Here is a 24,830-nt window from a genome sequence, read left to right on the forward strand (position 1 = left end):
AGTTTTTGTTGAACAGTAGCGTTTGAAAAAGCAGAAAGTGGCTTTGAAGATGGTCAGGAGAACTTCTTTGAAGAGGAGGACTTCTCCAAACAACCACAACCTTAGAGGAAGTTTTCTGAGCGACTAAATGCTTTCACAATGACTCATCATTTTCCACAAGAAGCTAATGAGTTTTTCCAAATGCATGCTGGATATTCTTAGTTCTAGCTTGGAAAGCACTTTGTGGGATTTCCCTGGAAAACCTGCTTTATCAATCATTTTGGTCTCTTTTTCTTCTTCTAAGTTCCAGCTTGGTGAGTGTGCAGGTCGCCATGGCAACCAGTGTCCAGGTCAAAGGGAGGACCACGGCCATCCAGTCTCCAGGCTTTTGGATTGATTTGGATTTGATAAACATTTGTTTCCCACATTTTAATAGTAGAATTCAACACGGGACATATAGTGGATTGTAAGAATAGGAACAAAAACAGCAACAACAAAATAATCCTCCTCCCCTTAAAACATGCATTTGACTCTGAACAAGTCTAAACCAAATCCAAGCAAAGACCAGCGCTGGGGCTCCTCTGAAGGTCCAGACACAGAGAGGCCCAGAGTGACCCCCATTTCTCCTTTTTGCTCTCTCCAGTGGCTGACTCCGCCCCTTAGGACGTCCCCCTGTGTGGATCAGTGGTCAGTGGGTTGGAACCTGCTGCAAATGCAGGCTCTGGTTCTAACTGCTGGATCAGAAGTGGAATGTGAGCTGTAGTGGTGTGTCTGCAGCTGGATGTGGAACACATGAGGGAGGGGTCAAAGGTCAATCTTTCTTCCAAACAAATGTTGTCAGTCTATTCTCCAACAATGCTCCAACATCTTCAAAGGTTTTTGGTCCCAAATCCAGAGTGTAGCTGGTAGGACGTGATCATTTCAGCCTCAGATTTGGGATCTGTCATCTCTCTGCCACCGTGACACCGAGTGATGAGTTCATGCTCCAAAGCGGCCCGATCGCTGGCTTTAGGGACTATTCCAAAAGCTTTCAATGATGGCGGGGAATGAACATTAGGAACAGATGACGGCTTGAAATGTCTGCTGTTGGTTTCTGATCCAGACAGAAATTCAATCAAATGTCTGTGAATCCATGATTTCCTTAGAATCTTTGACTCTAGATTCAGATCCATCTGGTTCAAAGGATGAAACTGCAGCTAAAAGTCTTTCAAAAGTCCAAATCCTCAAAGATGAAACAGAAAGTTCCTAGAAAGTCGAATGAAAAACAATCAGATTGTCTTAGATAAACCCGTTTGGAAGTTAAAGCATAGAAACAACATAGCTTTAAATGTCTGTTGAAATGTAAAGGTTCATTCAGAATTCCCCAGTGGCCTCATGTTGGAGGAGGGGCTTCATGAGATGCTGCTGGGGGCGGAGCTTGAACACACACCGCTTCCTGGAACCCAAACTCAGGCTAAGTGGAGGAAAAGTTGGGATTTCTGGTGTTTGTAAAGATCTGGAATGGTTTCCTCCCACAAAAAGGCCTTTTTCTAGTTTCCTGCAGATGAATTCTTTTCCTGCTGGGAGTTCTCATCTGGGTTTGCAGATTCTTAGTTGAAGGAAAACTTGGAGCAAATTCTTCCCAGAAAAAGGATTTTCTCTGGAGTGAATTGACATGAACAGAGTGAGTTTGGACTGAAAGCAGCAACAGGGAGGAGATGTTAGAGCTTCATCAGAAAACAGCTTTCTGGAGGAGTTGGAAGACGTCAACAGTCACAGTGATGGTGAGGAGGAGGAGCTAAGACTTCCAAAGTCAGAGCTAAAGATGGAGGAGCAGCAGGAGGAGGTTCTTCACTGAAGGAGAGCACAAGTCCAGCTTGTCAGTGCTTTGCTGATTGGCTAGTTGGATGTGTTCTTTGATGAGCTTTTCAATCTGACGTCTGCTTGGAGGACTGTTTTCATCCTTTTGGATGATTCCACTATTTGAACCAGACCTGGAACTAGAAGAGAATAAATGAGAACAGAAAGACAAGAAAGGATCCAAACCAAACTCTTCTTCTGTCTGACTTCAACCATTAAGGTGAAAAATGTGAAGAATGTTTATTAATAGTCGTAATTATTCTCTTTAGAAACATGTTTCTTAGGATCTTAGGATGCTTGAAATTTTCTTTTTTTTGTTTACTTGTTTATCTAAAATATGTCTTTATTAATGACTGTAGTTTAGAAATACAATAAGCAAATGTGATCAGGTTTAGTTGTAGTCTGATGTATTTTGTAGTCAAACCTGAACAGTGGAATAGACACAGTGTGATGACGTAGCAACAGCTTCCCTTGATACATTTTTTTTTCTATTTCGATTTTCTTTTTTATTATCTCCTGAAAATAAACTGTTTACTTTATACTTTATTTGCCAGTCAAGTTAAAAGGGCTTTTGTTGCAACCATCGACATCATAAGAGAAACAGACAACACTCCAGACCAGCTGGTGGCGCTAAAGCACCATGATGCTGTTGGCCAAACAAAGAAGAAGAACAGCACGAGGCGCTAGCAGCGTTAGCTTGTTAGCAGGCTAGCAGCGTTAGCTTGTGTTGAGAGGACGGTGGTGTTTTGTTGGGACGTTTGTGAGGTTTTTGGACAGAAAGGACGATACGTGGTTCGTGTAGGAACTCTCAGCATTTTCCAAAGTGTCGTAAATGAGTGAAGAAGTGTTGAACGGAAAGACAACGTGGATTGCTGTGATTGTGAGACTAGCAGATGATCGATCGGAGCTGCAGTGAAGAGGACGGCGGTGTTTGTGGGAGTTGGAGCTGAAGATCGGAGCAGGAACCATGTCTTCCCTTCAGTCTCTGAGAGAGTTGATCAGCGAGCGACTAGCTGCTGCTGCTGAAGAAATCTGCAGACTCTGTGAAGGAACCATCGTCCAGTACGAGCAGGAGCTCTGTCGTCAGCGCAGACTGCTGGACAGTAGCTGGAACCCGCAGCTTCAACTCCACGTTGCAGGTTTGTTCACTGCAGCCACCTGCAGACAACGAGACAAATTAACGTTTTTGTTGTCCTCGTCTCAAGCTCTAATCCTGCTGCTGACTTTGAAAAGTGTTTAATCACGGTCATCTGAAACAACATGGAGTAATAAACCAAAGAGCCAAATAATTTCAAGAAATATGACACCTGGATTCCTCACTTTCTCTGTATGTCTGACGTCACCTGAATAACAGCAGAGTTCTGACCTGCAGACAACTTGACCTCAACTTTCACCGCCGCTGATATCAGCTGAAGAAGGAAATGAACCTGAATCTAATGTCTGCAGACATAACATCGAAGAGAACTATTGACTGTTTTGAACCCAGAAGGTCAGCTGTATGTCAGCAGAAGAAGAAATGCCAACCTTGGACAATCAACAGATTACAGACCCTTTTTATTTTTCCCGTAACAGCGTTACTTTATTATAAAAAATAAAATAAAAATACAAAAAAAATAATAATTACAAAAAAGTAAAACATATGATTAATCACTTATTGAAAATTGTTAAATTGATTGACTTTTAATGATATTACGTCACTTGCTCCAAAAATTGATAAATTGATTCAAAAATCTTTCCTAATGTAGCATAATTTTGCACGTTTTTAACTTTTGATACTTGATGAAATTTTGCTATGAAAATTCCAGAAACAGTGTTGTCTACTTTACTGATATAGTATTATGTTTTATTCATATGAATGACTTTTATAAGTAACATATTCTGCATATATATCTGCATTTGCCATGTTGATTTCTAAAATAGTTATTTTTGGCGTAATACTTAAGTAATTCATCTTTGTCATGTGCTTTATCGATACCTTATGATTCTTAATTCTGTCTGATAAAAGCTAGGAACCGGATATTGATAAATCATGTTATAAAATGGTTACAGTATAACGGGGTGGGATTATATAAGTTCGCTTCCTTCCACTCCCTTTCAAGCAATATTTATTAATATGTCAAATTATCCTAAGTTTGATTAGTTACTGTATGAATGTATAACTGATGATTATATTGCTTTTGTGTAATATTTCTACTTAATTGCTTGAAATAAACCATTTCAAATAAAAAAAAAATCATTTCAAAAATGCTTGAATCAGTAGCATTCATGTTTTTGGTTTAACCAGCTCATTGAGTCGCTGTGTCTAGGTTTTCTTGGCGTGTGATGCCCTGGGTTGTTCTGAGTTTTGCCATTGCATGTGTCTGTATCTGTTGTTAACCTAGCTCACTGCATTTATGATCTATCATCACTTGAGTCTGAGTAACCGGGATAACTTTTTAACAAAAATAATTCTATTATCCCAATCCATCCTATTGTTTATTGTCCTTTTTGGTGGTAATTTTTATTTGTATTATTACAACAATATTTGTTTCTAATTTGTATTGATTTTTTAGGAGAGATATTTTGGGGATTCACTGTTAAAGCTTAAATTTTGGTTTGTTCGTTTTTTGTATAGGAACTGGGGGATATTCCAAAAAGCAGGTTATGTGAGTTACCACGGTAAGTTTGAGGCTAAGGAAGTGGATAACCTCAGCTTTCAGTTCCAAAAACAGTGTTATGTTTTAGGCTATGTCAAGTTGCCACAGCAACACATGTTCTGAACATAACCTGGTCTGGAGCAGGTTTAGTTGAAGATTAGTTTGTTTTCACAAAGCAGCATGGCGTGTCCATTTGAAGATAATTTAGATAACCCGGTTACGGCACGGATGCGTGCGGCTATACAACTATCTTCAAATGACTTAAAAAGTTGATTTTACTCAAAAAAAGAGAGCTGACCATGGCTCCTAAGAAAAACCAAGACAACGAAGACCTTAGAAAGACTCTTGATGATATCCAAGCTGCGTTTTATCCATTTATGGAACAAGTGTATGCTAAGCTAACTCCGATCTTGGAACTAACTGAGGAGTTCCAAAGATTCCGAGCTCAAAACGAGCAACAAGAAAACAGGGTCGACATTCTGGAGAAAAGACTGGACGATGTGGGACAACAAGTAAGGACAAATAATGTCATTCTCACTGGAGTACCGATGAAACCTCAGGCAAAGCTAAATGCAGCTGGAGTAAGCATTGCTAATGCTAATAGCGCTAGCAGTCCTGAAACGGAGAGCGATGGAGAGTCTCTGGAGCACCAAGTGGAATCATTTCTCACGTCTAAAGGGATTTCCCTGAATCTCATCACCATGGAGACTTGCCACCTGCCACCAGGAGACAGATAAACCAGCGATCCTCATCAGGTTTGTGAATCAAAAACACAAGCTAGCTTTGATGAATCAAAGGAAGAATCTGAAGGGATCTGCTGCTTATCTGAATGACCATCTGACCAGAAGGAATGCTGAAATCGCCAAACATGCCAGGCTTCTCAGGAAGCGTAAGCAGATTCAGAACACTTGGGTTAAAGGCTGCAGGATTTACGTCAAACCACTCGGTCCACCGGACCAGGCCAAGGTTCTGGTTGTGAACACTATGAAGGACTTTGAGAAGTGTTTGATCACGGTCGTCTGAGTACAACATGCACTAATAAATCAAAGAGCCAAATCATTTCAAGACATATGACACCTTGATTCATTGCTTTCTTCAAAAGTCTGACGTAACCTGATTCTCAGCAGAGAGTTCTGACCTGCAGACAACTTGACCTCGGCTCGTCGCTGATATCAGCTGAAGAAGGATATGGACCTCTATTTAATGTCTGCAGACATAACATCGAAGAGAACTATAAACTCTGTTTAAACCCAGAAGAACGGCTGTTAATCAGCAGAAGAAGAAATGCCAACCTTGGACAATCGACAGATTATGGACCCTTTTTTTTCCTTCACAGCATTACTTTATTATAAAAAAATAAATTACTAAAAACAATAAAAAAGAATAAATACATAAAATAGTAAAAAACAATTAATCAATTATTGAAAATAGTTAAATTGATTGACTTTTAATGATATTACTTTACTTGCTCCAAAAATTGATAAATTGACTCAAAAATATTTCCTAATGTAACATAATTTTGCACATGTTTTTAACATTTGATTCTTGATGAAATTTTGCTATGAAAATCTCTGAAACTGTTTTGTCTATTTTACTGATGTAGTATCACTTTTTAATCATATCACTGACTTTTATAAGTAACATAATCTGCATATATTTTAGATGACGGATCTGCATTTGCCATGTTGATTTCTGAAATAGTTATTTTTTACATAATAATTAAGTAATTCATCTTTGTCATGTGCTTTATCGATACTTTTTGATTCTTAATTCTGTCTGATAAAAGCTAGGAAACGGATATTGATAAATCATGTAATAAAATGGTTATAGTATAACGGGGTGGGATTATATAAATTCGCTTCCTTCCACTCCCTTTCAAGCAATATTTATTAATATGTCTAATTATCCAAAGTTTGATTATTGTACAAATGTATAACTGATGATTTTATTGCTTTTGTGTATTATTTCTATTTGATTGCTTGAAATAAACCATTTCAAATTAAAAAAAAAAAAATTCAAAAAATTGAGAAGCTCAGATAATACTTTTTCCACCGTGAGAGGGTGATAAGACCACATATGGATGTTGGAAAGATGCACTTTTTTTACATTGATCTATGTAGTCGTTCATTTATTCATTCAGTCATTCATCATCTGGTTTTGTCCCTTTCGGGGTCACGGGGCTGCCGGAGCCTATCCCGACAACCTGTGGGCGAAGGCAGGGGATGCCCTGGACAGGTCGCCAGTCTGTCACAAGTCCACCTACAGTGGTGGACAAAATTGTTGGTACCACACAGTTAAAGAAAGAACGTCCACAATGCTCACAATTACTTGAACAAACTAATGAAATACGGCTGGACAAAAGTGATGGTACCCATAACATAATATTTTGTTGCACAACTTTTTGAGGCAATCACTGCAATGAAACGGTTTCTGTTTTTGTCAATGAGCCTTCTGCACCTGTCCACAGGTATTTTGGCCCACTCCTCATGAGCAAACTGCTCCAGTTGTCTCAGGTTTGACGAATGTCTGCTCCAAATGACATGTTTCAGCTCCTTCCACTGATGTTCAATGGGATTCAGATCTGGGCTCATAGAAGGCCACTTCAGAATAGTCCAACGCTTTTCTCTGAGACATTCTTGGGATTTTTTGGATGTGTGTTTTGGATCGTTGTCCTGTTGGAAGACCCATGACCTGCAATTGAGACCAAGGTTTCTGACACTAGCCAGCACATTTCTATCCATAATGCCTTGATAATCTGGAGATTTCATTTTACCTTGCACAACTTTAAGACACCCTGTGCCAGATGCAGCAAAGCAGCCCCAAAACAGAACTGAGCCTCCTCCATGTTTCACAGTAGGGACAGTGTTCTTTTGGTTGGATGATTCATTTTTGAGTCTACAAACATAGAGCTGATGTGCCTTACCAAAAAGCTCCAGTTTGGTCTCATCTGTCCAAAGGACATTTTCCCAGAAGCTTTGTGGCTTGTCAACATGCATTTTTGCAAATTCCAGTCTGGCTTTTTAATGATTTCCTTTCAACAGTAGTGTCCTCCTTGGTCGTCTCCCATGAAGTCAACTCTGGCTGAAACAACGACGAATGGTGCGATCTGACACTGATATACCTTGATCTTGGAGTTCACCTTTAATGTCTGTGGAACTTAATCTGGGCTAATTGGATACAGTTCCAACTATCCGTCTCTTCAATTTGCCATCAATTTTCCTCTGCCGGCCACGTCAAGGGAGGTTGGCTATTGTCCCGTGGGTCTTAAACTTTTGAATAATATGTGCCACTGTCGTCACAGGAACTTCAAGCTGCTTAGAGATGGTTTTATAGCCTTTACCTTTACAATGTTTGTCTATAATTTTGTTTCTAATGTCTGGGGACAATTTTCTCCATTGCTTTCTGTTGTCCATGTTCAGTGTGGTACACACAGTGTCAATAAGTATTTGATCACCCTGTGATTTACCAAGTTCTCCAAGTTCTATCTGTCGGTCGGTCTGTCGGTCGGTCGGTCGGGTTCCGGCCGGCCGGGAAATGATGCAGAGGAGCCAAGGTAGGAGAGTTCCTTCTTTATTTAGGACACAATGAGCACCACAATTGTTCCACGCAGGGCACAACAGCTTGTCACCTCCGTCACTCTCCACGTTTTTACGTCCTGTGATGCTCCCTTTTAAATGATGAGCCCCTCCCAACGGGCGTGGCTCTTCATCATCTTCCAGGTGGCACCACAGGAATCAGTTTAATACATAAATCAAAACAGTGTGGGTCCCATCCGCATCTGACGGTGCCACACCGTCACAGGGTGGATCTTCAAGAAATGGTCATCTCAAAAGTAACCCACATGCCAAAAAAGTGTGCACACCCCCTGGCCTAAATGATAAATCCTGGTCAAATAACCCCCAGGTTTCTAACTGTGGAATTGGAGGCTATACTTACGCCATGCCGGGAGAGTATCTGATCAGAAAGAGCCTCTCTGAGGTTATTGGGACCTAGTTTAATGACTTCAGTTTTTTCTGGGTTGTTTGTCTGGAGCTTCTGAAGTTACAGTAAAACACAACTTGGGGGCGCTCAAACCCAAAACTGTCTTGCTGAGCAACGGCGAAGAAGATATACGCCAAGTAGCGTCTACACTGCCGAGAAGAAATAAGACGAAGAAGATGCACTCACTGACGGACATTCTAAAATATCCCCGAAAACGCTCATGATACATTTTCAGCTCTTGTACCAGTCGAAAAAACTCCTCATGCTCTTCTCTTCTCGTAACTATGGGATGTACCCAACATTGCCGTCTTTTCCGGCGTATTTTATCATTCAACAGAAGAATAATTTCTTCATCGCTGGAGCTGGAGCTACTGGTGCTTGAAGTATTCATGTTTTCTTTGTATGATATTGAGAAGCGCATAAATACTTAAATGCTCTCTTCTTCTGAGTGAAAAGCGAGTTTAAGAAGCGTAAAGTTGTGCAGCGCCACCTTGTGCACAGGGGTATTTCTGTTTTACATTAAGCACCATCTAATATCAGGGAATGAATTTGCATGTTCACTCGGCTCATCGTCAGCGAAAATCGCTTGGGTGTGAACACAAAAAACTTGTTGAAAAACGCTGGCGAATAACGTGCGCCGATATTCGTACCGGTGTGTACGGGCCTTAACAGGACAAGGATAGAAAGTAGTCCCTTTTCTAAGCCTAGTAATAAGTCATTAGAGACTCTAACTAGTGCAGTTTTTGTGCTGTGGTGAGGTCTAAACCCCGACTGAAAATTTTCAAAGTAGCTATAGGTAGCTGTAGGTGGCGTTAAAGCTGCTTAACTACAACTGTTTCTAGGATTTTTGAAATAAAGTGGAGGTTTTATATTGGTCTATAGTTGGCCAAGTTGCTAGGATCTAATCTGGGCTTTTTCAGAAGAGGTTTAACAACTGCATATTTAAAAGACTGTGACATAGAGGGGTATTATTATTAATATGAATTCATTAATTAGGGGGTAGGTTTCTTTAAAAAGCTAGTGGGAATTGAGTCTAAAAGACAAGTTGAGGTTTTGTTGGACATAAGAACTGATGTTATTTCTGCCTGATCCACAACAGTGAAACAGTCTAATATTACAGAGGTTTCTATGGATGCCTCCACTTCTACTGCTTCAGCCTGCTCTAGGCTTATAGCACTGCCATGCTTTTAGCAAGTTTAGCTTTGACCTGCTTTATTTGTGGTTTCCAACTCTTTTTGTCGTCCATAATTACTCCAAGGAACTTGATTTCAGCCACTTTTTTTCAAACCATGATTATCAATGGCAACTTTTATTTCTTACTCTGCAGGAATGTGTCCATTTTCGAAAATCATGAATTTAGTTTTGTTAACACTGAGTGAGAGTTTATTTTTGGCAAATCATTGTTTTAGTTTCCCTAATTCTGTATTTACTATTTTTACAATTTCCCTGAGGTTCTCCCCTGTACACACTATACTTGTGTCGTTGACATGTAAAAAGTATCTGAGTGTATTTGATACCATATGTAATTCATTAATATATGACTTACTATAATATTAATATATTAATATTAATATATTAATATATATACATAACAATGAACAGTGTGGGATCCCATCCCATCGTGATGGCTGCCTGACATCATGATGGAGAGACACCATTGTGATGCCACGCCCCCGCCACGCTGCGAGTTGACAACATAAGCTGCGGTTGCATGTGCAAAATATCTAGGTCGGATCAATGGTCAGATTAGAATTCAACCGTGTACATGGGCCCAGAAAAACCTTTTCCGACTATAGCAAAGCAGTCCTGGTTTACTGCAAGCATCGTCGACTGCCAAATTAATGGACATCGGCCAACCCTACTGCTGCCTTTTTTAAATGTATCTGTTTAACCATTTTAATGGCAGTCCTCGTATTCCATATCGTTCCAGTTTGTTTACTAAAATGTTATTATCATTAGTGTCAAATGCCTTTTTTAAGATCCATGCACACTTCTACTGTAAACTATTCATTGTAGGTGCCATTTATAATTTCTTCATGGTGTGTAATCGCCATGCATGATTGACAGTTTGTGATTAGGATTTGTGTTTCTATTGTATTCTTCTTCTGTATAGTAACTGCAGTGGTTATTCACAAAGTTAAAGAAATTGATAGCTGGGTCAATGTCTACGTCCATAGTTGTGTACTTTTTATTCTTGTCTGAGAGTACTATACTGTTGTCGTCTTCTATCAAGATGGATCCAGTTCTTCCATTTCTCTGATTGCAAGACTTTTGCCTGTTCAGGTGGGCCGTTTAGTTTGATGACAACTGTGCTTTCCGTGCAATTAATTTTTTTGTTTTTTTTGGTGTTCATTCATGCAGACGTTTGTTCCTTCCTTGCTTTAGGAGAGCATTTTTATGCTTTCTATTTGAAAACCACATTTTTATTGCTGGGGTGTTATTTTTCATTTTCCTTGGTAGGGGATGGCAGGCTTCGATGTTGTTGCTGTTGATAACAATGCCCTTTTTATTTCGGAACGCTACGACTTTTTGTTCCATTGATTCTTGCTCTGCCTGTCTTTCTGTTTCTACCCCATCATCTGCTGGTTTAACTGCCCTGGCATAGGAAGATGGTTTGATTACAAGACCACAAATAACAACATCATTTATGCGAGAATACTGTTCCAGATCAGACACTCTACCTTTGAGCTGTGCAATCTCAAAATGAATTTTTTTTCTGCAATATGTGTTTTTAACTCTGTTACTACTGCTTTTAGATTTTTTACCTCTTCAATTAAGCCCACAATTCGCTCCTGATTTTTTTGAGATGTTTGTTATTTCTTCTAACATACAGTTAAACGATTTCAAGTCTTTTTCTTCTTTAGACATTGTACTGCTTTGCTTGCCTTTTGTGGTTGGCATTGTGTCATGTTACTGTTGTCTGCTGTGGCTGGAGCTGTTTTCTGCTGCAGTAAGTTGACATTATTTGGCGGTTAGCCTGGCCAGGCTAGCTTTGGTGTCAGTGTTCGCCGCAAGGAAGGGATGTGTCCCAAATTTGAGCTTTTTCAAATGGCACATTTTTATGTGCTCTGATTGAATAAAGAAATACAGAAAGTCATACATTCTTTCATGTATGCAATGTGGTTGACAAAGTCTGTGCACCAAAGTTTAATGCTGGTGCAACTAAGAAAAATAGTTAGGTGCACCATTGCAAAGATTTAGTCTAGAGTCCTGGTCTAAGGGACAAAACCACCACCATTGAGCATCTAACTCCACCATAAAAGATGGGGTAGGGAACAGAAAATCAAAGTCCACTACCTTATTACTGTAAAAGATGAGGGTGTGTCAGTGTGGGGAGTGTATGTTTATTATAAGGTATAGGTTAAAATAAGTGGGTAACCTTTTTGGAAATCTTAAACGTTTTTTTAATTAGGTGTTTGACCTACTAAACTCTGAACGACTGACATCACCTCTAACTGTCTTAACTTTGAAAGAGAACTAATACTTTACAATCTGTCGTTTATTTAAAGTCTAGAGCTACTGACAAAAAAAGGATTTAGATTTTTCTTGACAATACACAAAGACCTTTAAAAGTATAAAAGGTCTCCTTTTTTGTCTTTGTCTCTGCAGTCCTCCCTCAGCATTATGTGAGTAAAGAAGATTTGTGCAACCAGCAGAGGAATTTAAGAGTGGAACAAGAGGAACCAGAGCCTCAAGAAATTAAAGAGGAACAGGCGGAACCAGAACTTCGACATATTAAAGAGGAACATGAGGAACAAGAACCTCCACAGGTTAAAGAGGAACATGAGGAACAAGAACCTGCACTGATTAAAGAAGAGAAAGTAGAAGAACCAGAATTTCTACTGACAAAAGAGAAAAAAGAAGGGTACTACATCAGTCAGGATGAGGATTATCTTGATCTGAAGCAAGAGACTGATACATTGATGGAGATTCCTAAGTATGAGGAAGATGAGAACAGTGAAGCAGATCTAAACAATCATCAGAGCTTAAATGTAACTGATAGTCAGGATGAAGAAAGAAACCAACATGAAGAATCAACATCAACTACAGATGGAGAGACAGACCCACAGAACAGAGATCAGAGGAAGAAGAAATACATATGTGTGGACAGCTCTCACATGTCAGAAAGTCAGTGTGGCTCTGATGTTGGAGCAAACTTCACAAACTCAACTTTGGTTAAGAAACCCAAACAATCTTCAAGTGAAAAGAGACTTTCTTCAGTAAAGACTAGTGAAAGATCAAGAATTGTTAGTAACTTCTTTGCCAACACGAAAAGTGATTCTGAGGACAGACTTTGTATCTGTACAGAAAGCAGTAAAACGTTAGGTTACGGGTTTCAGTTCAGAACTGATATAAGAACTCAGAGACGTGAGAAGCCATTCTCTTGTAAAGAATGTACAAAACGCTTTAGTTGTATATCTCATCTCAAAACACACACGAGAACACACACAGGAGAAAAGCCTTTTTCTTGTAAAGAATGTAGAAAGAGTTTTTGTGATTTATCTAGTCTTAAAAGGCACATGAAAACTCATACTGGAGAGAAGCCTTTTTCATGTAAAGAATGTACAAAACGCTTTAATCGACTATGTCATCTCAAAACACACATGAGAACACATACAGGGGAGAAGCCTTTTACTTGTAAAGAATGTAGAAAGAGTTTGAGTGATTTATCTTGTCTTAAAAGGCACATGAGAACTCATACAGGAGAAAAGCCTTTTTCATGTAAAGAATGTGCTAAACGCTTCAGTCGTACTTCTGCTCTCAAAGCACACATGAGAACACATACAGGAGAGAAGCCTTTTTCTTGTAAAGAATGTACAAAACGCTTTAGTCGTACTTCTGCTCTCAAAGCACACATGAGAACTCATACAGGAGAGAAGCCTTTTTCTTGTAAAGAATGTACAAAACACTTTAGTCGCATATCGGATCTCAAAACACACATGAGAACTCATACTGGAGAGAAGCCTTTTTTTTGTAAAGAATGTACGAAACGCTTTAGTCGTACTTCTACTCTTAAAGCACACATGAGAACTCATACAGGAGAGAAGCCTTTTTCTTGTTAAGAATGTAAAAAATGCTTTGGTCGCAAATATGATCTCAAAACATACACGAGAATACATACAGGAGTGTAGAAAAAGTATGAGTGATTTATCTTGTCTTAAAAGGTACTTAACTTATTTAGGAGAAACGCCATTTCTAGACAAAAATTGTAATCAAGACTTATATGAAAAAAGTAAAACAATGTTTTTCAATTGTAAAATCATTCTCGATGGTCTTTTATATATGATTATGCAGTTTTTAGCCTCTTGTATTTAAGACATTTTCTGCAGTACAGCAACAATTAATATTAAATGCTCGTCTAAGTTGTGAGTGGGACTGTTTTCACTGAAGTTAGCTCCACTAATCTTTCTTACATTATTTTATTTAGACGCTCTTCTGCTAGCTCATAGCACCTCACAAGTCCAAGCTAACATTAGTGTAGAAAAAAACTGTGAGCAATATCAGAACTATACAGTTTAGAGCCAGATGGCTGATGAGATGAGGAACACAAAGACGTTAATGAATCTATTTGGATGCATCGGAATTGGAGCAGCCATGGGAGTCTTTGGTCCACCCAGGTTAGTTGCTGTGTCAAAAACCTGACCTTTTTCAAAACTCTAGTGACGAGGAAGATGACTTGCCAGACTCAATAATGAAGATGCTAACAAAGCAACCTAAGATTTCATTACATGGACACAGAGCCACATGATGGCCTCCATACCACATTGATGGAGTCATTCAATGAAAAGGAGGCACAATGGATTATTGAATGCATAGAAATTACGTTTTCTAAAGTCTAAAAACATTCTTTTTGGTTTTTCTGATATTTTGATTTACTAAGACACTGTTTATTAGGGTTGCATCATCTATAAGCCACTATTATCACGTTGATAAATTAAAGTATTGTGTAATGATTCTATACATCATGAGTTTCACTTTTGTAATGAATAACAAAAATATTTAAGTTGTTGATGAAATTCATTCTTTTAGATACACCTGTTAATAGAAATGTGTTGTTTTGAATTATAAGGATATGATTTGATTTTTGATGAAATGTTACTATTGTTCTATTTTCGTTGATCGAGTTTTATTAGTAAATTTGTTTACTTTTACTATATTGTTTAAATGTCTTAAGGTTAACCTTTGTTGTAGTTTATGCTGAGATGGTGTTTTCTAAGTCTGTGTGTTAACATGACAACACTAGAATTATTTTTACACTTCTTTAATTCTAGCGATTCATGAACTTTCAAAATTTTTTAAATATAAAATTTTTTATTTTGTTCAGTCATGTTAGCAAATAACAGTTTTGTGAAAAAAAGATTTAGTAAAATTGTATGAAGGAAGAGGCGGACAAAGAACCAGTCTGGTGTTTCTGTTTGGTGTTCGTGTGATTCATGTTTTTTAGTAGACATTAGAACTGTTCCTCTGTTATGTTTGGTTCTCAGTCTTCTGTCCCAATCTTTTTTTTAATTTATTTTTTATTGAAAAAGCACAGGATAAATTGTACATTGTTTTGACGGATTACAATGTTCTTGCTTTCTCATTTTTTTTTAATGGAAAAATAAAAATGTAGATGTTTATGTATGTCAGCCCAATACTTCTTGATAACCACACAGTCCCAAAATATATGGAAGTGATTGGCTCCATTATTACCACACCTCTAACATTTACTACTTCCTATGTATTTGTTCTGAGAGGGTGTAGTAAAAAACCTTATTATGCTTTTCCAACAGAATTCACGGCAAATGTTTGATCCTGTTGTGACCCATTGTTTCCAACATACTTGTTCCCAATCCTCCTCTGTAATAGTGAGCCGTACTTCTCGCTCCCATCTTTCCTTTACATAGTACGTGTTCTCCCCCTTATGCGTCAAGATACAATTGTATAATTTTGAAATTCTTTTCATAGGGCATATTGCTTTTATTAATGTTTCGAAAGTTTTAAGAAACCTCGGCTCATCTGTGGGTATTTTAATTTTTTGATTGCAATAGTGCCTGACCTGTAAATATCTGAAGAAACTTCAGAAATTAACCCGTGTTTTTCTTTTAGGGTATCAAACGTTTGAAACGCTCCCTTATGAACGAATGAGTTGTAATCTGTTAGCCCTTTTGCAATCCATAATTTAAATCTACCATCATATTTGTTGGGGGTGAACTCTGAGTCGTACGCACACCATCTGAGAATTTTTTGAATCTTTCACCATGTTGCATTTCTTAACTGTGTCATTCCAGGTTTTAATCATCATACTTAGTAAGGGGTCATCTTGTAAAGGAAGTTCCCCCTGTAACTTGATATCAGCTAATAAAGCTTTTAATGGTATTTTTTCAAAGGCTTTCAGCTCTAGATCTTTCCATCCTGCAGCGTAAACTGGAGAACACATGCAGATAAGAGGCCTCAGCTGGGCAGCACAGAAGTAGTCTTGTAGATGAAGGAGATTTCTGCCACCTTGATCTGTTTTTAATTGTAAGGTTTTATATTTAATTTTTTTTTTACTTGAAGGATTTTTTATTTTATAAATTCCTCTCTCTGCTTGTTGCTTTCTCAGTTTATAAGATAGAAGTTTCAAAGATTTGTCGCGTACTTCATAATATTTCTGTTTCATTAAAACAAGTTTTTTCTGTACTGGCAGTGTATTAATGTCATCAATTTCTTTCTTTAATTTTATAATTTCAGTCTTATTTTTGGACTTTACATTTTGGAAATGCTCCTGTTGAAGTTTTAACAGTTTTTCTTCTAAGCCCTTCAGTTTATGTTGACTAGCTTTTTTCTGGTAGGATGAGATGGTAATTATTTTTCCTCTCAGAACTGCTTTTAGAGCATCCCAGAGAGTTCCTGGTGATACCTCACTGTGAGGAAACTGGATTTTCTAGAAAGGACTGTATTAAATAAAATATTAGGTTGGTTCGTTCCCTTTTCAGTTTCCAGCACACAGAAATGAATGAATAATGACTCAGAGACAGTTACTTAGCTTCAGTGTAGATTTACTCCGCACAAAACAGCACAGATTTGTACGCAGGGTTACAGACAGAGGAACAGGATCACAAGGTCTGGACCAGGTCTGAACAAAGACACTCAGAAAAGGGCTTGGTATATATACCTGACATTTACATATTCAAAAGATGGTCTGGGGATCTATGGTGTGAAAAACCCACCCACATGCTGTTGCAGGCTGGATACTTGAAGGTCATAAAGCTTCAAGTGTCAGATCTCTCTGATGTTCTCACAGACATTTGCCAGAGCACAAACAGCAGAACACACAAAAACTGAAAAGGGAGGATGAGGAGAAACTGTGAGGACAATAGCTTGTTTGTGCTGTCTTAGGATGCAATATAATTTTGAGATGATAATACATGCTCAGTGAATTAAGTTTAAACCATTAGTGTAATAAAAGGTATAGGTAAATGTAATAATAGTAAAAAGGGAGTTTCTAACTATTCCATTTCTAATTATTCCTAACATACCCCCCTGTTTGTCATATAAAAATTATATGTGTAAAGTCAGCAGAACACTTCTCATCATCAACCATATACCATTTCACGAGGAATTTCAGTATAGGCATCATATCGGCTCTGCATCGAAAACAAGTGTAGAGGTACAGGTAAATTCAAAAGAAAACATTAAATTAACGTGAATAAATGAGCATATCAGAGGTGGTAGGTGATACATGAGTGTTGATGCGAAAACCTCCAGGGCTAAACTTATACCATCTGTAGGAAACCTTCATTGAGCAATCAGGGAGGGCAAAACTCATCGACTCTGTGCCCCTCAGCAGTCATCCGTAAGGATACGCATGCATCACCAGTCCAAACCTCGGCACAAAAGCGTTAATTAAAGTTACATAGTACAAGAAACAAAGTAGGAAATAAAGAAAATAAAGAAAATGAAACCCAATAAAAGAAAGTCAAACTCAAGAAAAAAATTCCAAACCCAATAAAAAGGAAAAATAACACCTTAAAGACCAGTTTCAACCTCGAGCGGATGCGAACCAGGAGAATTGTAGGCATAGTGTTGATAAAGGGTGTTGACATACGTCGTACGGCCTGACAGGGCTTTGTCAACCATCGATCTGATGCAGGGAAACACACAGGTGACGAGAAGGAAAAATAAAAGCAAGACACAGAGAACCGGAGTGACTAGTTTTATCAGCACACTCCACCAGGGGCCAGAAGTGAACCAAGTAAGCGGGGAATCGGACCAGTAGGTGTCAGTCATCTGAGAAGAAATGTGTGATTTGAGGGTCTTGACCTCATTGATGATGTGAGTGAGATTCGCGGAGGAAGAGGGAATAAAAGTACAACAGTAATCGTGGATTAAAGCACAAACACCTCCACGCTCAGCTAAAATGAAATCAAGCGCCATAAGATCTGTAAGATCATTGTTGTCATAGCCTTACGTTCGGGGTCCTCATGAAGAAATTCTGTCAGATGCAAAAGGGACGCGGTGAGATTATCAAGGGACCAATATAAATCATTTACTGCGTTACGTAAAACAACAACACCGTAGGAAGGGAAAAGCGCCATGGCAACTGTTTTACCGGTGCCAATAGCAGGGGGGCGTTCGTAATGGGTAGTGTCGCGACGACGCCTGGACAGATGATCAATAGACGAAGCAGAGTCTGGGTCAGACTTCTGAAAAACGAGAGACGCAGGAATAATTTCAGCCAGGTAACAGGTGCCACACCAATCTGCAGGAAGCCACAGATAGGTGTTTAGGCCACATGTCCAAACATACTCAGGAGGACAGGGAAAACCCTGTGGTCCTGGAACGTAAGTGAGTGCAGCTGGAATAGAAGCTGGTGTACGTAAACCAGCGCGAATGCCTATAGCAGTGTAATTGAAGATCAAAGTGTCAGGGAGAGGGATGCGGTTAGAAAGCATGGAGGCGTCGTAGCTCCAATGCATGCCACCTAAAGAAGCAACAGATAAGTTTGAACCAGGAACGACAACAACATCCTTACAGTGGGATCGGCCTAGAAAATGGGTAGAACGGGCATCACAATTACTCCTAATGCAGAAAGGCGCAGTTTCAGGCCACCTGTTGAGAGCCAAACCCCTTAAGTTTGTGCTGTTAGTGGCGTTGGAAAAGTGGGCAGGTTGTCTCCATGTCGACTGGGCAGAAAAAGAAATGTTAACACCAGGAAAAAGTCTTTTCACACCAATACTAGAGTAAGCAGAGGTAAAGTCAACAAAAAACATCAGCGTCTGAAACATAGAAACAGGCCTGGGCGTGATTGTGGGATTGTGACGTGCATGATGGGGAACAAAAGAGCAAACATAGCAGTCAGTGACCTTGTAAGAAGAAGCTGTGAGGTTAACCGTCTGAAACCAGTAATTGTCCTGATGATCAATGGGATCCACTAAAAATCTCTTAACTCTGGGAATCCATTCAGGCGTCGTTGGCATCACTGTCGGTTCGGATTGGGAGTGGGTTTGTGGACCAGTCTCATAGTACCAGAGAAAAAGGGTGAGAGCGCACAGGAGCAGCAGGGCAGACCACAGGCAGATGAAAACACGAGGGGGAGGCGGACCCATGTCAGCTGGTTCAAAGCTCACTGTAGCTGGGGGAGAGCAACGTCAGGGGAGACACTCCAGAGGGCGCTCTTCAGCCAGGGGCAGTGTCTGGGCTCTCAGCGGGAGTTTAGTCAGTGGAGTGTCTCACAATGTCGGTCTCGTAGGCTCTCAGTAATTTACAGTGGCTTACGTGAATCCAGGAGGGTCGCTCAGCAATGCGGACTGCCGTTGGTGTGGCGAGGAGAACTTTGAAAGGTCCTGTCCACCTGGGTTGTGACCAAACAGTCCGTTGAACGGCCTTGAGAAAAATCAGGTCACCGACAGAGATCTTCTGATCTGGCTTCAGAGTCTGTGGAGAGGAAAGGGCTTGGGCAGACTCAATTTGTTCTTTTGCACTCACAGCTTTCTCCAAATAATCATGTAAATCACCAGAGTTTTCATGAGAATCAGGCAGAAAAGCAGAAAAGGTAGGCAAAATAAAAGGTTTGTGAAAAACACATTCAAAGGGAGACAGACCTGTCGCAGAGCTCTGTGTGGTGTTTATAGTTAATCTAACCGCATCTAAACACAGAGGCCAAGATTTTTTCGTGTCAGCGACAACCTTCGCTAATAACTGCTTAATTGTGGAATTTTGTCTTTCAACAAGGCCAGCACTCTGAGGGTGGTAGGCTGCATGCAACTTATGTCTAATGCCAAGAGAAGTCAACAGTGTTTTGACACACTCTGCCGTGAAATGTGTGCCATTATCAGAGTAAATGATCTGAGGAAAACCAAAACGAGGAAAAATAGCTGACTGCAGGATCTTACATGTAAAGTCTGCATTTGCCGAGGCAGTAGGATGGATTTCTGTCCATTTACTGAATGCACAAACAATAACCAGACAATATTTAAAATTGTGGGATTTGTTTAGCTCAATGTAGTCCATGTGAATATGTTGGAAAGGTTCAGTTGGTTGAGGAAAAGAACCGCGTCGCGTTTTAACAGCACCCTGAGCGTTATGGCGTAAACAAATCAATCATGCACGAACGTGTTTCTGGGCCGTCTTCTGAAAATTTGGGCAGTAAAAAACTTTTTGCACCGAATCTGTCATCTTCCGTGTGGTGACGTGGCAAGCACCATGTGAAACGCATGCCGCCCATGAATATAATGTAGGTGGTAGAACAGGTTTGTTCGTGGGTCCGTGTATAAGGATGCCTGTGTCAGAAGCAACATGCATGTCAGGAGAGGGAGTCAGTCGAGACTGATGATGTAATAGCACAGTGTGGTCAACAGGGTCTGACAACAAGAGCTGGGCAGGTGTGCCAGGTAAATTCAAAGCAAGAGAACGAGCAGATAAGTCAGCTAGCGCGTTCCCAAGGGACACTAAATCCTTTTTTCCTGTGTGGGCTGGACAATGAACGATAGCGAGGGCTGATGGGAGGGTCAGTGCATGACAAAGCTCTTTCAGCAGAGTTGCATGTTTTACAGGAGCACCAGAAGAGGTTGAGAACTGTCGTAAATGCCACATGGCGGTATGTGTGTGGCAGGCATTAAAAACGTACTTGCTGTCGGTATAAATTGTGACAGGGAAGCCCGAGGTGTAATTTAAAGCTGCAATCATAGCTTTTAACTCAGCTGCCTGAGCAGAGTAGGAGGATGGTAGTGTGTCCGTTAGCAAGACATCAGACAGAGTAGTGACAGCATAAGCCGTGTGTGTCACCCCAAAGTCATCTTTCAAAGACGAACCGTCAGTAAAAAGCCACAATGAGTTTGGAATGGGCTTATCTGTTAAATCTATCCTAGGCAAAAAAAATCTTTAGGGAACAATCTAAACAGTCATGAGCTTCACCCTCTTCAGAAGTGGGCAGAAGAGTGGCTGGGTTTAAAATTGTGCATCTGCGAACAGTGATGTGCGGTTGTGACAACAGGACTGTCATACAGTGCAGATGTCTTGCTGGGGACAAAAATGAAATGCGATTTTGATTCAACAACGCAGAAACTGCGTGTGGAACATGCAGCGTGAGGGGGTGATACAGAACAATTTCAGCGCTGGCCAAAACTGCTTCTGCAGCAGCAACAACAGATTGAACACAAAGAGGGAGACCGAGAGTAACATTATCGAGTTTTTTGGAATAATAACACAAAGGGCGAAAAGCCACTCCATGTTTCTGACTAAGCACAGCAGTCATGTGGCCGTCCTTAATGTCACAAAATAAATGAAAAGGTTCAGAGTAGTCAGGCAGTTTTAAAGAGAGCACAGAGGAAAGAGCAGATTTCAGCTGCTCGATGCACTGCAGGTGCTGGGGAGTGAGAGTCACAGAGGCAGAGCCTTTGACATCAGAAGGGCCAGATAACAAAGAATAAAGAGGGGCAGACATCTGAGAGTAGTTTGGAATCCACTGTCTGCAGTAATTAAAGGTCCCTAATAACGACATCAACTGTTTACGAGTAGAAGGGAGGGGCAATTTACAAACTGTGGAAATCCTTTCGGGAGAAATAGTTTTGCCAGAGGCAGAAACTAAATGTCCCAAAAATTTAACCTGTGTTTGGGCCAGTGGGATTTTAGATTTACTGCATTTGTGGCCCTGGGAGTGTAGGAAATGGAGCAATGCAATAGAATCAGAAAGACAAATGTCTTCGGTAGGTGAGGCCAGCAAAATGTCATCAATGTAAAGTAAAAGCTGGGAGCCCCCTGGAGGTTGAAACTTTGAAAGGTTTGCAGACATGGCCATTGAAAAAATGCAAGGGGAGTCAGTGAACCCCTGAGGCAGTCGCGCAAAAGTGAGTCTTTTGCCCTCAAACGTGAAAGCGAACCAAAATTGAGATCATGCCGAAACAGGGATTGAAAAAAAAGCATTAGCCAAATCCACCACAGTGAAAAATCGACTTTGCGGGTGCAAATCGTTTAACAAAGTGTGTGGGTCTGGCACAAGAGGGGCTCTGGAAATTACATTTGAATTAACAGCTTGTAAGTCCTGAACTAACCTCCAACCAACACTGGGAGGAGCTTTTGGGACAGGAAAAATGGGTGTATTGACGGGGGAATCCGGGCATTCAACAATAACATCTGACTTCAAAAAGGATTCAATCATGGGACGAATGCCACCGACGGCGTCTGGTTTTAAAGGATATTGCCTAACATAGGGCCGAAAGCCAGATTTAGGTGTAATAACAACAGGGGCTACATCTTTTATGAGACCCACATCAGAAGGTCCTGCAGACCAGAGATCCTCAGGAATGCTTTTAAGGGGTCAGTCCTGGTTATCAAACAGAAAATCAGAGGCCTGATCAGCGGAGCCAGAAGATTGCAGGCAATATGACGGAAGGGGTACTCGCGGGGGGGGGGGGGGGGGGGGGGGGGGGTCAGAGGAGCATCTGCTCTCTGACCCACACTGGCGTTCAATGCGGAAAGAACCCACGGCCGTAAAGGCAAATGGCAATTTAAACAGCCCTGTCAGGCGAGAGTGGAAGATATCTTTACGATCTGTGCATGGCAACCAATCGGTTGCAGATAAGCCTTCACACACAAGGTGGCCACAGTCCTCCCAAAACACATCAGAGGACCCAGATAAGGCGATGTGAGGGGCCACCTCAGTGAAGAGGGGTTCGAGATGGGGCGGAAGTGTTACTGCGGCAGCCGAAAAACCAGAGGCATTAAAGAAAAGATCTGTAACTTGGAAAACCTCAGTCTGAAAAGATTCGAGCTTTTCAGCATAGTCAAGATCAGTCATAATCGAAGGATCATAACGCATGGTAACATGCAGAGTTATAGGTGGGTGAACATCAGCAACATTCGGGGCCACATACTCTAAAGCAGCAGAGGAGGCGGCAAGAAGAGAATGTGCATAGTGGTCAGGCAACCTATAGGCATATAAGATGCCAGTACCCTGCCAGTCACCGTCATCCTCATGCCACATGAGCTGCTGCGGGGGAGTTTGACGTATAACCCTGTAGTCATCCCCCTGACGACCTACAGCTAAGTGCAGATCAAAGGCAGCATCCCTGCCGAGGAGATTAACAGGACAGGATGGGCAGTAAATTGCAGACAGTTCCGTCTGCAGGTTACTGACAGGATCAACAAACAAAAGTGGATCTGTGACTTTTTCTTTGGTCAATTCGCCATTAGCTGACCTGACTGTAATTGTTTTGCCGCTAAATGTCATGTCATCTATTTTAAAGTTCAATGTGGTTTTGGTTGCTCCACTGTCACAGAGGAAGAGAACTTCTCTGCCAGAAACCAGTAACGTAACAGTTGGTGTGGAAAGGGAGCTGTTATAAGCGACAGTGACTATGTCTGTGTCTGTATGGACGTCGGTAGCTTGTTTGTGATATAAAAGTCCCTCCAACAACCTCTGCTGTTGTTGTATGACATCTTTCTGTTCGGCGGTTAGTCATGCTCTGTTATACGCAGGAGGTCGTCCCTGTCGTGTGTTAGAGGAAAAACCATCACGTCTGGAAAAGTCACGTCCCCTGCGGCCACGACCAAAATCACGGGAAGTTCCTCGACCCCGCATAGGTTCAGAGGGGGGAGGTCGTGGGCAGACACGGGCAACATGTCCCCCCCAGCCACCGCACTTAAAGCATGTGGTTGAGTCCTGAGGAGCAGGAGAAGCGTATGGACATTCACGAACAAAGTGTCCCGCTTCACGACAGTTGTAACAAACAGGGGTGGGGGCAGGACGCCGCGAAGGTGGAGGAGGAAGAGGAGGAGGCTGTCGTGCAGCTGAGGTAGAGTGAGATGTAGCAGCAGCTGGAGGGGGAGGGGGTTGGGTCTGCGCGGGGGTCCATTGCCCTTCAGGCATGGACACATAGACAGTTAGAGGTTTGTTCTTTTCTTCCGACAATTTAGCACGGTATCTGTCCCACGCATGGTCCACATGAGCATGAAAGTTAGTGAGGTCACAGGTGTTAAGAGTGACACACACAGTTTCAACGGCATCACGCACAGAGCGTGGCAGACAGCCAAGGAGTCTGTCTTTGTAGAGGGGAAGAAAATGCGTGTCACTGTGAGTAAGGCCGGTATTTGTTTGGAAGATATGGGAAAAACGAGCCCGAAATTCCTGCATATCTTCATCATCTCTTATCCGACAGGCCAAAATAGCATTATAGTCAGGTTTGTTTTTGAATCTACCAACCATGCGGTCAAGGCAGGAGTCCACATCAAACTTAAAGTAAGGGTCTGGGCGCTGAAGTAAGGCCCCGTCCCTCATGGGTGAAAGTTCATTACTGAGCTCTTCATAAGCTGGACCTAAGACGATCCTAAGAACCGTGCAAAGATCAGAAGGGGTAGGTTGTTGCTCAGATCGTAACCTATTTATGGTTTGTTTGGTTTTATAAGGGTCATCTTTGGGAGAGGGGATGGCTTCCGCCAAGGCTTCAGCTGGAGACCATGGCCTGGCCACATGCATAACAGGGCCTCTGCCTTGAAAACCAGCCAGAGGGTCAGGCATCTCAATCAAAGGGAAAGCCTGGGCTGAAGGGGGGGGCACTTTCTGCGTGTGTGCGTAAAACGAGCGCTGGAGTGGATCACAGGCTTTATTGCTGGTGTTATCAGCCGGCTGACCAGATGCAGCCAGCAGAGACTCATATGAAGGAAGTGGGGGTGCGGGATGACCAGATAAGGAGCTTGAAGATAAGGTAGACAGATCCGGGTAAACAACCGAAGGATCTGAAATGTGTGATTTAGGAGTCGAGGTCACCAGCGAGAAAGGATTATTAAGCCTTAGATTTTGAGGAGCAGGGGAGGGTGAGCCAAAGGAGGGGGCAACTTCCGTCACCTGGGTCTGCTCATGATTATTCATGAGGGAGGTACCGCCCGAGGATGTGGAGGCGTGTTCATCAAGGCTAGCAGAAAGTGCCCGTCTGG

At 41.2% G+C, this 24,830-nt stretch overlaps 3 protein-coding genes across 3 annotated transcripts in view; 2 read left to right on the top strand and 1 right to left on the bottom strand.

Annotated features, from left to right (window-relative positions):
* Window positions 1–24,830, bottom strand: part of LOC144987275 (uncharacterized) — a 371,740-nt gene that overhangs the window by 250,553 nt on the left and 96,357 nt on the right. The gene's annotated exons all lie outside the window — the stretch shown is intronic.
* The window catches only part of LOC144987246 (uncharacterized), a 204,136-nt gene that overhangs the window by 106,436 nt on the left and 72,870 nt on the right, over window positions 1–24,830 (top strand). The gene's annotated exons all lie outside the window — the stretch shown is intronic.
* On the top strand, window positions 317–19,294 carry LOC144987474 (uncharacterized). The gene is made up of 2 exons (XM_078936929.1): window positions 317–2,957; window positions 12,045–19,294. The coding sequence occupies exons 1-2, from the start codon at window positions 2,786–2,788 to the stop codon at window positions 13,496–13,498; spliced, it is 1,626 nt and encodes a 541-aa protein (XP_078793055.1). The 5' UTR covers window positions 317–2,785; the 3' UTR covers window positions 13,499–19,294.

This window comes from Oryzias latipes, chromosome 2 (genome assembly GCF_053564925.1).
Source record: "Oryzias latipes strain Hd-rR chromosome 2, Olatipes_Hd-rR_3.1".
NCBI classification, from domain to species: domain Eukaryota; kingdom Metazoa; phylum Chordata; class Actinopteri; order Beloniformes; family Adrianichthyidae; genus Oryzias; species Oryzias latipes.